The following is a 14,554-nucleotide window of genomic DNA, read 5'->3' on the forward strand; positions in this document are numbered from 1 at the left end:
ACGCCGGATCGTTAACCCACTGAGCAAGGGCAGGGACCAAAGCGCAACCTCATGGTTCCTAGTCGGATTCGTTAACCGCTGCGCCACGACGGGAACTCCAATGGGCACTCTTTTTAAGTGTCCTTAAAATGTTAGACATTTTGCAAAAATTATTTAACTCACTCATCTGTAAACTTCAAGGCCTTTCTTTTTGGATGTTGTAATCTTCAGTTCACAGATGAGGAAACTGAGGCTCAGAGAGGTGAAACAATCAAGGCCACACTACTGATTCACAGCAAAGGTAGAAGTCTAGCCTAAGACCAAATGACAACAGGATGATGGCTCTTATCCTTGGTCCTGTCCAGAGGAAGTAAGTTCCAGAGGGCAGGAACTTTGCTTCCTTATTTTATATCTTCTACAGTGTCCAGCACAGTGCCTAGATGCTCAAGAAATACTAGATGAGTTGAATTTGAAAGTAAGGGAGGTTTTGCATGCATTGATTCATCACCCAATGTTTGTTGAGTATTTGCTATGAGCCAAGATATTCTTCTGGGCACTTGGGACATAGCGGTGAACAAAAATATTATAGTGGGAGGGATGGACAATTAAATACATAAGTTATACAGTGTGACAGATGGCGAGAAATACCAAGGAGGAAAAAAAGGCAGAGCAAGAAATAAGAAGTGTTAGGAAAGAGGGCTTAAAACTTTAGAAGAGGTGACATTCACCGAGAAACTGATTTGAGCAAACACTTGAAGGAGGTGAGGGAATGAATTATTTGGATATCTGGGGGAGGAACATTTCAGGAAGAGGCTAGAGCAAGGGCACAGGTGCTGATGTTGCAGTGTCCTTGGCTTGTTTGACAGCATCAAGGAGGCTAATATAGCTGGAAAAAAAATAAGGAGAGTAGCAAGAGATGAGGTCAGAGGGGAGAGGAAGATGCAGACTGTAATGACCTTTATTTTGACTCTGAGTAGTAGGTGGGCGGACCCATAAGAGATGGTGGAAAAGAGCCAGTGACTCATGCCAGTGCCATGGTCTAACTTAAGTTTTAACAGATTGCTCAGCATGTGTGTGAACAGACTTTAAAGGTCAAGAGTAAAACTAGGGAGCCTGGTTAGGAGACAATTGTGATAATTTGGGCACAATCTGGTGGTGCTTTAAGACAGGGTGGTAGCAGTGCGGGTAGTGAGACGTGTCTGGATTTCAGATATATTTTGAAGGTTGAAGTGACAGAGGTTGTTCATGAATTAGATGTAGGATGTGAGAAAAAGAGAAAAGTCAATGATGACTCCATAGTTTTAGGCTGAATAACTTGAAGAATGGAGCTGTCATTTACTGAAATGGGGAAGGCTGCTGGAAAAAACAGGTTTTAGAGGGGAAGATCAAGGAGTTCAGTTTAGCTTGTGTTAAGTTTGGGATGCCTATTTGATTTTTAAGTGAAAATGTCAAGTAAAGGGGTAAGAGGAAAACCAGAAGAGTATAGTTTCCTGAGAACCAAATGAAGGAAGTGGAAGAGGAACTGACCAACCATGTCCAATACTGTCGACTAAAATGACTACTGAGGTTAGATTCACGGAGGTCTTTGGCTAACTCGACTAGTGGTTTTAATGGAGCAGTGGGGGGTACATGCTGATTGAAGAGTTTTCTGAAAAGTGGGAAGAAGAGAAGTTGAAGGCAATGGTTATAGACATATCTTTGGCACAGCTTCCTTGCTATAAAGGACAGGAGAAAAATGACGTGATAGCTGGAGGGAGAAGTAGAGTCAGAAGAATGTTTTTTAATATAGAAGAAATAACAGTATGTTTATCTGTGGATGAGAAAGATCTAATATCTAGAGGAATCTGATGGAAGGAGATAAAATGAGAGTGAGAGAGGGAAATACATTGCTGAAGCAATGTCTGTCAACAGAACAAAAGAAGATGGGATTGAGTGCACAAGTGAAAGGATTCGAATGAGATCAGAGTGTGGAGAGTTCACCCCTAGTTACAGGAGAAGAGGTACAGGGAGGTGGGCACATAAGATGAGGGTCTTTGGGAAGATCTCTTCTGAGTGTTTCTATGTTCTCAGTGAAGTAGAAAACACAGCTGATAACTGGAAACTGCAGAAGGGAAGAGGAGTGAGAGATTTGATGAGACAGAAGGTATGAGGTGGTCTTCTAGGATAGTGAGAGGGTGAATGGACTTGGGGTTATATGTAACTCCAGGTAGCACCAATGACTCACTTGAAACTCAGGATAAAATATCTTGAGAAGCAAGTTCTTCAAAGTGAGCTAAACTTCTAAGGGAGGAACAAATTAGGGAAAAGCTGGAACACGGGGTTTTTAAAGTCTGGAAATGAAAATGTTCTTACCTCATGTGGGTCATACTGTTTGAGGCTCCCACCTTCATTCAACTCAGCCAAGACATCCTTTATCTTCTTGGAAGAATCTGGAAGGATATAATCCATATATGAAACATTGGTGAACAGCTAATGGGAAGTGGGCCAAGTAAATTCTCCAGGTCTAACCCTGGTTATGATGGAGCAGCCCCTCATTCCAGAAGCACATGGAGGAATGTCACCCTTATCTGCCCTTCTGCTCCTCCCTCCCTCCCTTCCTTCCCTCTTTCTTTGTGTATTATTTATCTTGCTGTTTGAACTTTCTTTCTAAAAAACAAATCCGGTCAAATCACATCTCTGCTCAAAACCCTTAAATGGCTCTTACTTTTCCCAGGATAAAGCCAAGGGGTTACCCTGGCTTAGTATACAAGTACTTGGTTATCTGACTTAGCATATTCTTTATTTCTTATCTTAACCTTATTTTCAATCCCCTTTTCACCCATATCAAACCACATTTCTAGAAATTTCTGAATGCACCATGTACCCTTTCATGGAGTCTCTTCCTTGTATTGCAAACTTCCCTCAATTCTCAGTACCCAGCTCAAACATCAGCTCCTTTGAAAAGCCTTCCTTTACCAGTCAGAGTTAATCACTCCCTCTCCTGGCTCTTACATGACTTGTTTATAACTCTGTAACAGCACTTGTCATATGGTGGTGTAATTATTTATTAATTTGCCTCTCTTGTTCATCTCCTGCTTCAGTTCTACCTTGAGAGCTGTAAGTCTTTGTATATCATAATAAAGCCTGACACATAACTAGTGTTCAGAAAAACAATATATGAGCAAATAAACATCTGGGCAGAAAATTTAAAACATTAAAATCGTTAATAGGATGGGTGGGCATCAAGCCTGGTGAGGTTCTGTCCTTGGTGCTGAAACAGAAATAGGCGTCATAAAGCATGGTAGTTAAAAAAAATTCTGCTTTCCATAGGAAATAATTCAGAAATTGCTAAAGAACATGGTGGCTTATCATTTTTTGGAGTTTTATAAGGGAATTGAGAGTCAAGAAAAGGGAGTCAGTAACTGTCATTATAGACACATCCTGAGAACACCACGCACAGTTAATAGCACTCTAGACATCAAAGACAATCAGGATTTCTGTGCCCTCCCTGTCTCACAGTACTGTGGGTAATTAAGAGCTTCTCCAGCTACACAACTGCCACAGTTGAGAAAAGGGTGATGCCATTAAAATCTAACAGTGTTACTTGGTGTTCAGACTCTTTATACTGAGGGCTATGCTCTCTTAGGCCTACCAAAAGTAGACATGTTTGTGGGCTGGGCTGCTCTCCATGACTGTGCTGACTTGGATTCAATCAAGTTATCATTTCAGGATTGAGACATATTGAAATACCAGAGGAAAATGCTGCTGTGCCTAAAAATGGACAATTCTTTCTGAAATTCAAAGCAGATGCTGAAAAACTAATAGCTCTATGAGATCCAGGCAGCAGATGCCATCAGTTTGGTCTGCTTTCATTCCATTCAGAGAACACTATGGAGGATAAGATGCTGCTAGGTACTGTTGATAAACTAGTTGGGGGCAGGATGTAAATAATTACGGTAATAATAGATACCCCTTTATTGAGGACATTTACTACATATTCTCACATAATCCCCCCTACCAATCCATGCAGATTTGGTAATATTTTCATCCATTTACAGATGAAGAAGCTGAAATTCAGAAAAGCTAAGTGAATTGCCTAAAAGTTACAGTTTTAACTCAGGTCTAGCCTGGCTCAAGTCTATATTTCTTTCCCTTAAGCACTATTCACTACTACTTCCCAAACATTTGCTAACACAAGGAGAAGTGTAACTGATGCTGTAGCAATGATATGAAGCCCTAGGAAGCACAGAGTGGAGAAGAAGTAAAATGAACAGGGAAGAAATAAAATTAGGATGAGAGTAGGGTTGGGGTAGGGACTGGGGTTGCCCTGTGAAGGAGGTAGCATTTGAGCTGGGGTGTAACGAATGGGCATACAAGAAGTGTCAAGGGCATTCTCAGAAGGGACAGAGCAAAGATGTGGAGATGGGTACCACAGGACCTTCAGCCAAAGTTAGAACAAAGAGGAGTTCAGGGCCAGACTTGTGGGCATCTTAATGCCAAGTTGAGGACATTGATTTGAAATTGTTAAAGATATTTTGCGTAGCAGAATAACATAACCAGGTCTGTTTTGTTTTTTTTTTTTTGTTTTTTTTTTTTTGTCTTTTTGCCTTTTCTAGGGCTGCTCCCGCAGCATATGGAGGTTCCCAGGCTAGGGGTCAAATTGGAGCCATAGCCACTGGCCTACCCCAGAGCCACTGTAACGCAGGATCCGAGCCACGTCTGCCACCTACTCCACAGCTCACAGCAACGCCGGATCCTCAACCCACTGAGCAAGGCCAGGGATTGAACCTGCAACCCCATGGTTCCTAGTCAGATTGGTTAACCACTGAGCCATGATGTGAACTCCCCAGGTCTATTTTCTTTTCTTTTTTTTTTTTCTTTTGTCTTTTTTTGCTATTTCTTGAGCTGCTCCCGCGGCATATGGAGGTTCCCAGGCTAGGGGTCTAATCGGAGCTGTAGCCTCCGTCCTACACCAAAGCCACAGCAACGCAGGATCCGAGCCGTGTCTGCAACCTACACCACAGGTCACGGCAACACTGGATCGTTAACCCACTAAGCAAGGGCAGGGACCGAACCTTCAACCTCATGGTTCCTAGTTGGATTCGTTAACCACTGAGCCACAACGGGAACTCCTTTTTTTTTTTTTTTTTCCAGGTCTGTTTTCCAAAGGCCATTCTAGCAACAGATTGGAAGAGAGGTTAAAATTAGGTCAGAGTTCAATTGAAGTCACACATAAATTATAGTCGAATTACTCTGAGTCACTTAATTATTTAGAAAAAAAATTTAGAAGGAAAAGGAAAATTTTGAAGTGTAGGCTTTTCTGGTGTGGCTTCTGCAAAAGCAGTTTAGAGCCAGCATTTTGAGAACCAAGAGAGTGATTTCTCTTGAATTTATACTCTTTTGATGTTGTTGCCATATTTTAGAGATTTCACAGTCCATCTTAGAAGAAATCCTTTGGTTCTAAAGTGCTATGGAGCTAATCTTGTTTTATGTATTTATTTATGTCTGTCTGTCTGTCTGTATTTAGCTTTTTAGGGCTGTACCTGTGGCATGTGGAGGATCCCAGGCTAGGGGTCCAATCAGAGCTACAGCTGCTGGCCTACACCACAGCCAGAGCAAAGTAGGACCCGAGCTATGTCTGCAACCTACACCACAGCTCACAGCAACACCAGATCCTTAACCCACTGAGCAAGGCCAGGGATTGAACCTGCATCCTCATGGATACTAGTTGGGTTCATTAATGCTGAGCCACAACAGGAACTCCTAATCTTGTTTTATATTTAAAGGTATGATATGTATATTTATACAGACATAGGTGTGTAATACATATATATATTACATATAAACACACTCATATATTCATCATATATATACATTCAAGTAAACAGGTTTTAAAAAGAAAAAATAGAAAAAGCATTAATTTAGAAATCTCTGATCACTAGCTTAAAATTAAACAGGGAGAAAGTAATCCAAGAGACTGCTGGCTCCTAGATTTCCATGAGGGGTGTTACTCACTCCACATTTATGTCAATCTGTTTTATGGACTTTTAAGAGCTCATAGCATCAACATCTTTCCCATTTCTAAGAGGGAAACAATGTAATTCTCAAAAGAGAGGCCCATTACTTTCTCTCTGAAGGTCCTTTGATACTGTATCACATCTTTCTTCTCAACACATTTCTGGGCTGGGTTTCTCTTCCCCTGAGGAGTGGGTACCACTCCATCCTGTTTGTCTGAAGGTAGTTAAGAACAATAAGGGGCTTCTCTAGAGCATTCACTGATCTTACTTCTGGGGCCATCTGTGGGCCCAAGGGCACCACCTCAGTAGATGCCGCTCTGTCCAATCTTGTGTCATAACATCATCACTAGATGTAGAGGAGAGGGAGTTCCATTTCTCCCTTCCTTCGTTCCTTCCTTCCTTCCTTCCTTCCTTCCTTCCTTCCTTCCTTCGTTCCTTCCTTCCTTCCTTCCCTCCCTCCCTTTCCTACCTCCCTCTTTTCTTTCTTTTGCCACACCTGTGGCACACAGAAGTTCCTAGGCTAAGGGTCGAACCAGAGCTTAAGCCTCCGGCCTGTGTCACAATCCCAGCGACACCTGATTGGAGCTGCATCTTCAACCTATGCCACAGCTTGCAGCAACGCTGAAGAGCAACTCCCTGGGAGTTCCATTTCTAAGTGTGCAGAGCAGGGCCATGTCCACAATTATTTGCAGCAACTCCTATTTTGTTGAGTATTTGCTATGTGCTAAACACTGTCCTAGTCACCTTATGGATTTTATTTAAATCTCCACAACTACTCCCTAATATAAGAGTTGTCCCTATTTTAGACAAGGGGAAACTGAAGTTTATGAAAATTAAATGATTCTTTCAAAGGCACAGAGGTAGTGAGTCACTCTAATTTTTTAAAACAGATCTAATAGTGTGATACAGCTGTTAGATTCATTGGATATGTGAAAACTGGTAAGTCAGAAGATAAAGCTCTTCCTCTAGGACAGTGGCTCTCAAATCTGGCTGCATATTAAAATCACCTGAGGACCCTTGTACACATTGAAAAGTCCCATTCCAGACCAATTAAGTTAGTGTCTCTTGGGAAACCTAGGAATAAGTACATTTTAAAAGCCTCTACACGTTCAAACATATAGTCAAAGTTGAGCACCACTGTTCTATAATGTGGTTTTATTGTTAGAAATGAAGACTGTCTTAGGAAAACTGCTGAATTTGTTGTACAATCATTGCAAGAGGGGGAAAAAAAAAGGTTACTTCTGCTAAATCTTAAATCGTTGTGCTTGGCTAATATTCCTCTTCATTTAAATAGACAACACTAAGGAATTCCACTGAAAAAGTCAACTTATTCAACTGCTTGGCAAGGTAGGAACACATTTTGCAGTTTCACCCCAAATCAGACGTTTGGAAGGCTCTCTTCTGTGATCAAGGTTGCTAGCAGTAATAACTTCCTTAAGAAGTTTCAGTCTGAAATTGTTTCTCGGTGCCAAGAATTCTGGGACCTTAACCAAGCACTTGTTCTTAGCGTTTGAGCAAATTCAAAGCCTTTTTAAGGAGAAAATGTCTCCCTACGCACAGGCATCTTTGCTCCACGTTTATGTGGGATGGGGATGCCCTCAGTCCGAACAAGCAGACAAACCAGGAGCTTCAGTATTTTCAGCAGAATGTCAGCATGCTGCCTAAACCAGAAGCCAAAGCTTATGGACTGTCTTCTAGTTAGGACACTGAGTATCTGAGCACTAGTCAGACCATTAAGCTTTGAAATGACTACAAATAAACATTTAAAAAAGTCAATCTGAAAACAGAAGAGAGTGAAATACTGAGATGCATGATAACTCTTCATTCTTTAAGCTCGCTAAGATCATCTCAAACTGTAACATGAATGTGGCTTGTCTGGGGATCAGGCTTAAATACAAATTCTGATTCAGTAAGTCTGGATCAGGGTCTGAGATTCTACACTTCAAGTGAGATCTTAGATGACACCAATTATGCAGATCCATGGACCTCACTTTAAATGAACAGAACTTAAACAATATTCCCGTGTATCTGCGGCTGACTAGCAAGGCTTGCCTGTCACAACACAGAAAAAGAAACAAAACAAAACACGATGCTAAGGCTGAAGAATATATTCCACAGACTGGGAAGATCATAAATGACTCTCAACACAGGGAGGGAAACAGAAAGAGAGAGAGAAAGGAAAGTGTGGCACATAAGGAGAAAAAACATCTATATTTTCCTTATTCTGAAGAAGGCTTGGATGTACGAATAAGTTTTCTAAGTACTCCAGGGAGTCAAGAACACAGTGAGATGCACAAAAACAAGAATAGTGTTTTCTAAGGGTCCTAGAAAGATGGAGGATGATGTCAGAACAGAGATGTCAGGCCAGTAGCACTGCTTCAAAAAGCCCATCTTTGCAGCCTTTGTGGAGTAAATGAGGGCTAGAAAAGGGACTGGGCTTGTCATGCTTGCCCACATAGGTCCTATATCCCCAGCACCATACAAAGAAAAGGTTGATCAGTGATTCCCAATCTTGGCTGCATGCAGGAATCACCTGGTAAGATTTAAACACTACTGATGCCTGGGTCCCACACATACAAGTGATAATTAAATGGTCCAGGGATAGGGGGAGTATGTGACCAGGGCACCAGAAGTGTTCAAAGTCTCCCAGGTATTTCCAACATGTAGCCAAGGCCGAGGACCACTGGGGCCTACCAAGCTACTGGAGGGAACCCCCAGAAGTGACAGCTCTGCTATAGTGTTATATACAGCATAAGAGAAAAACACTTCATACTAAAGTAGAGGGAATTTTGGCTGATAAAGAAAATCCTCTTTAGGATACTAAGATTTTCTGATTCATTACAAATGTTCTGAATGACGGGTATGGCTTATTTGCATCATCAAAATTTGCATTGCAAGCAAGATTTCCCACTTTTTCTCCAAATAATTTGACCTCATCAGTCGTAGGTGGAGAAATGGATCAGATAGTCTGTACCTTCTTGTAACTAAAAGTGTGATGGTCCCTGGATCAGCAGCAGTAGCAGCAGCATCACCATCACCTGGGAACTTGTTAGAAATGCAGAATCTCAGACCTGCTGATTCAGAATCTGCATTTTAACAGAATCCAGGAGATTCACATGCACATTCAAATTTAAGAGCCATTGTACCATAAGAGTCTCTCCATATCCTTTGATTCTGTGATTACTTGTGGGCAGAGTCCTAGTTATCACCAATGAAAAGAAAGAAGGCCAGTTGTATAGAGAGAGATGTGGGTGAGAAATAGCTGTGGTTATCCCTTCCAAGATGGAAGCAACTAAACATGACCATTATGGACCCAGTATTCCATGAACATTTGACTAATCTCACTCTACTGGCCAAAATAAACAGCTAAGTTTCAATGAAGCTTACTTAGAGCCCTACACTGCTCTACAAATTAGCTTTAAACATTTTCTCTAATGCCTACATCAACACTGACAGGTTTGAATTTTGAGCTGTAAATTACCTACATCTTAAAGTCAGAAACTTTGCCTGGGTCTGATTCTAATGAAATGTATTTCTGAAGAGCACAATTTACTGCTTCATTCTCTTTCAAATGTGTCTTAAATTTTTGTTCTATTATCATTTAATTAACATAGACATAGTTTTTTTTTTTTTCTTTACAAATGTGTGATTGAAGGTTAATCTCCAATGAGTACTTTGATTAATTTGTTGGCACTCAGTTGAAGCAAACTGAATTTGACCTGGAATTGAAATCTTGGTTTTAATTCTTATTCTACCACTGACTTTCTGTGTGAAGTCGGGCAAGTCACTGAGCTTCAGTGCCCTCATCTGTAAAATGGGTAGTAGTTGGACCTGATCACAGCTAAGACCTCTCCTTGCTTTAAGAAGTCTACAAAATCAAGCAACCATTGGCTGAAGTAAGGTTTGGTTTAATTCCTTAGAAAATTAGAAGCAAAATTTGATGTTTTATCCATTTTTTTCTTTTTTCCCTTTCTGAACAAGCTAATAGTTTTTGTCCTTGATAAATCATGGAAAAAATTAGAAAACTCCTCTCCCAGAAACATCAGGATTAGACAATAAGCCAATTATATCTCTGAATCTGTTAGGGGGAGGGTCAGTAGGGGACATCCCTACATGTTCATGCCCTCTGAGGTTGAGAAGAAACCTGTTTAAACACAGAAACTAAGTATTAGTAGGGCTAAGGAAGGTCATTTAATCAACCAGACATCTGATGTGCTAATCTCCCCTAGAGTGTTTCAGCCAACTCTGCCCAGACAATTCTAGGGAAAGGAAGTTCAGTCACTTTGGGGTCACTTCTGTTCCATCTTGGGCAGGTCTGACCATTAGGAATCAACATATTCCTTACTTTCAGCCTTTCTTCTGATGATTTCTTCCAATTAGTCCTAAGGCTACTTCTTGAAAAGCCATTCAAAATTAACTTTACACCTTCTCCCCATGTGGCACTGCAGCTATTTTAATACACCAAGCTCTCCCTCACCCATCCCTAAGTCTTCCCTTTTCCAGTAAATATGCATAATATTTTCATCTCTCTCTTTGTGAGCAGGTTGTGAGGCCCCTCTTTATGCTGGTGGCGCTTCTTGAACAAGTTCCATTTGTCCATATCCATTGTAAACAATCATGGCCAGGAATACATTCACTTCTCTAGAGAGGTCTGTTAAGGGTAGGACAGAACGTGGATATCAATTTGCCTTTCTAGACACTGTGGGCCTTAATACATTCTAAGATCACACTCTATGATTTGGTTCAATAAAATGTACATGTGTACTCAAAAGAAATCTCTGCAACCACTAAAAGACATGTTTCTGAAAAGTAATGGGTGATATGGGAACACCTCATGACATATCGTATGCTGGCTAGTCCAGAGATGGCTGTCGTCAATCTTCCTCCTCCCTGTGTGAGCCACTGTCCCAAGAGATGAGTCCGTGTCTCCACCCCCACTGAATCAGGGCCACAACTATGACCGCTCTGATCAGTGGTAGAGAGGGTTATGTTCTAGGACCTCTGAGACCAGGTGTTGAAAAGGCCTGCTGCTACTTTTATGCTCTTGGAGCCCTGAGCCACATGTCCAAGGGCGTGGCTACCCTGCTGGCAAGAGAGGCCACATGGAGAGGCCCTGGGTCACGAAGAGGCACTTGGAGGGACAGACTCCCTGGGAGGAGCACTAGGGCGACAATGTGTGAGTGAATGGGTCACGTGATGCATCCCACCTGCAGCCCTGAACACTGTGGAGCAGACCTAGTCATTCTGCTGGGTCTTGTAGAGACGCCCAAGCCATAGAATGGTAACGACCATTTAAAATGGTTGTGTTGGAGTTCCTGTGGTGGCTCAGTGGTTAACGAATCTGACTAGGAACCATGAGGTTACAGGTTCAATCCCTGGCCTTGCTCAGTGGGTTAAGGATCCGGTGTTGCTGTGAGCTGTGGTGTAGGTTGTAGACGTGGCTCAGATCTGGTGTTGCTGTGGCTGTGGTGTAGGCTGGCAGCTACATCTCCAATTAGACCCCTAGCCTGGGAACTTCTATATGCTGCGGGAGCAGCCCTAGAAAAGGCAAAAAGACAAATAAATAAATAAATAAAAATAAAATGGTTGTGTTAAATGATCAAGCTGTGAAGTTGTTTTGATCCAGCAATAGACAACTGTAACATATTGTTAGGGTGAAGAAAATACCATGCAAAATAGCCTAGCATGTTTGTTTTTTAAATGTGTGTGTATATATATATATTTATATATATGTGTGTAGGTGTATGTGTATTTTAATCTTTATACACAAACATACGAGTTGTGGTTATCACTGGGAGACAGGATCATGAGTAGCTTGAAATTTCATCTTTCCACTTTCAAAATTTTTGTACTGGTTTTTACTTTTTAAGAAAAATGTCTTAATATCCCCCTCCCTTTTTTTTGGTCTTTTTAGGGCCACAACCATGGCATTTGGAAGGAAGTTCCCAGGCTAGGGGGGTCAAATCAGAGCCACAGCCACAACAATGCAAGTTCCAAGTTGCATCTGTGACCTACACCACAGCCCATGGTGACACTGGATCCTTAACCCACTGAGCGAAGTCAGGGACTGAACCTACGTCCTCAGGGATGCTAGTTGGATTCAGTTCCACTGAACCACTACAGGAACCCCTCTCATTGTCTTTTTGACAAGCACTTTACAGTCCTAATTCACATTAAGCTTAGTGTCAACTGTGAGTGTGTGTAGTAAATATATATTTTATCTCCAAGGTCAGTTTAACAAGGCTTTTCTCCTCTAGAAGGCCACTAGAGAAGATGCTCGGTTTATTCTACTTAAACAGAACATACCAAAATCCTCTTGTCTGGAAATTCTTGGTCTCTCCTACCTGGAACTCCACTGAGAAAGTTTTCAGTTTTTAGGCTGTTTTCTTCAGTTATTCCACTATTGTAAAGCTTCTGTTTTTGTGGCTAGGGGAGAGCAGTTGCTATGGCAATGCAATCTGACTGAATGCCAGAATGTGTCTAAAATTGGTAGAAGTGCCTTTTTCAGGGTTTCCTCTGAGGATTAATCATTTTCCAAGAATTGTATTTTTTTTTTCCTTTCCTGTTAGAACAATGGTACCAGAACACCTTGTCCAGTCCTGGGATACAGGTAGAATAAGGATGGGTCAGAGATGGACAATGCTGGTGCTTGGAAAAAAGACCACAAAGGGGCCATTTCCTACCAAATACTTTGGTTTCTTTTTACCTCTACCTCCTTGACTGCTTTGACACATTTGGAAAATTCAAGAGAACGCTGAGCCACAATGAGAACTCCCCTGCACATTTATGTGTTAAAGTCCTAATGCCCCAGTATCTCAGAGTGTGACTTTATTTGGAAATAGGGTCACTGCAGAGGTAATTAGTTAAAATGAGGTCATACTGGAGTTAACTGGGATGACTCAGCGGTTAACGAACTTGACTAGCATCCATGAGGACTCAGGTTCGATCCCTGGCCTCCCTCAGTGGATTAAGGATCTGGCGTTGCTGTGAGCTGTGGTGCAGATTGCAGAAGTGGCTTGGACCCAGTGTTGCTGCGGCTGTGGTGTAGGCTGGAGGCTACAGCTCCGATTTGACTCCTAGCCTGGGAACCTCCATATGCTGTGAGTGCGGCCCTACAAAGACAAAAAAAAAAAAAAAAAAAAAAAAAAAAAAGGGACAAAAATTAAATAAATAAATAAAATGAGGTCATATTAGAGTTGGGTGGGTCCAATCCAATTTGACTGTGTCCATATAAGAAGGGGAATTTGCTCACAAAGAGAGAGAGCACCATGTGAAACACACAGGAAAAGACGATCCTCTACAAGCTGAGGAAATAGGCCTTCCCTTGCAGCCCTCAGAGGGAACCAACCCTGCTGACACCTTGACTCTGGACTGCTGGCCTTCAGAACTAGGAAGCTTTCTACTGTTCTTTGCTGCTCCCATCAATTTCTTCCAGCTCTAAATTCCCTTCTCATTTGTGTGCTGCCACAGGTGTTTCCCGCTGCCTTAAACCTGTTCTCTGCTTGTGTCACAAGCATATTTCTGACTCCCTAACAAGATTCTGATTCCTCAACCTAAGGCTTTTCCCTGAGCTTCTTTTTCATCCCTGACAGGGCCTCATACTTTGCTGACCCATGGAGTAGGCTGAATTAGATGGAGTTTACCCTGGAGGGTAATTCCTTGCTCCTTGTCAATACATTGCAGAATTTCTTTAAACCTACTGCAGTCAGACAGGAGGCTGTGTGCTCCAGAGTATGAGGGAGAGATGGGACAGTAGCCCTACAAGGGGGGCACGTGGGTCATGAGGTGTTAAGCCTGAAGGGACCACAGGGAGAGACTGTCAGTCTGACCTCTCATTCTGCAGAAGACAACCTCCAGGAGGCTGGGGGCTTGGGGTGGGGAGGATGTGAAGGGCTGTCACATCACAGAGAACAAGAGCCAGAGCTGGCACTGAGCCTGGCCCCAACTCTCAGACCACTGCTGTGGAAGGGCTGCTTGCCCTGTGGGAGGGGGGCAGGCTGCCTGAAGGGCATTTGGAGAATGACCTGGGCAAGCTCTGTAGGTCAGGTCAATGTACTATAGGCCTAGTAACATACAAAAGCCACCAGGAAAAGTAATGTGAAGGGACAGGGGTTAGAACAACAGGGTGGGGTTGGCAGTGCGGCTTTGCAAGACAAAGGGCTCTGTAAAAATCGATGCCATTGCACAATCCTGATGGACACTGTGTGTGCAGAGTACAGCGGTCAGTCTGGGCAGATTCCTATCACAGTCAGGATTGGGAGTGGCCTGTAGGGAGCACAGCTAAGGGCCTTGCCACTACTGTGTCTTCATGCACTGAAATTGTTCCTAGGTGCAACTAGTAAAACCAAGTGCCCCATGCGAAAGCCCAGGCTTTTCAGAACAAAGTCAAGAAAGAGACACACACCAGAATCCTGAATCTTACTGTGAGAAGGCATTGGGTCCAAATATAAGAGTATATTAAAGCAAATGATTGAGTAACATTGTAGCCATGCAGCCTGCAGCCCTTCACAAATTACAGTATACAGAAGTTTTGATGACCTGAGAAAATACTTAAAATATTAGGTGAAAGAAGCAGGCTG

The 14,554-nt window shown here is 42.3% G+C and overlaps 1 protein-coding gene across 14 annotated transcripts in view; it reads right to left on the reverse strand.

Moving 5' to 3' along the window:
- Nucleotides 1–14,554, reverse strand: part of DGKG (diacylglycerol kinase gamma) — a 226,673-nt gene that overhangs the window by 165,779 nt on the left and 46,340 nt on the right. For all 14 annotated transcript variants that reach the window (XR_002337783.1, XM_021070008.1, XM_021070016.1 and 11 more), the window contains one exon: nt 2,332–2,408. Coding sequence is in view for 12 of the 14 variants with exons in the window: in XM_021070008.1 (XP_020925667.1) it covers nt 2,332–2,408 (77 nt within the window). In the remaining 2 variants the exon portion in view is untranslated. The remainder of the gene's footprint in view (nt 1–2,331; nt 2,409–14,554) is intronic.

This window comes from Sus scrofa, chromosome 13 (genome assembly GCF_000003025.6).
Source record: "Sus scrofa isolate TJ Tabasco breed Duroc chromosome 13, Sscrofa11.1, whole genome shotgun sequence".
In the NCBI taxonomy this organism is placed as follows: Eukaryota; Metazoa; Chordata; class Mammalia; order Artiodactyla; family Suidae; genus Sus; species Sus scrofa.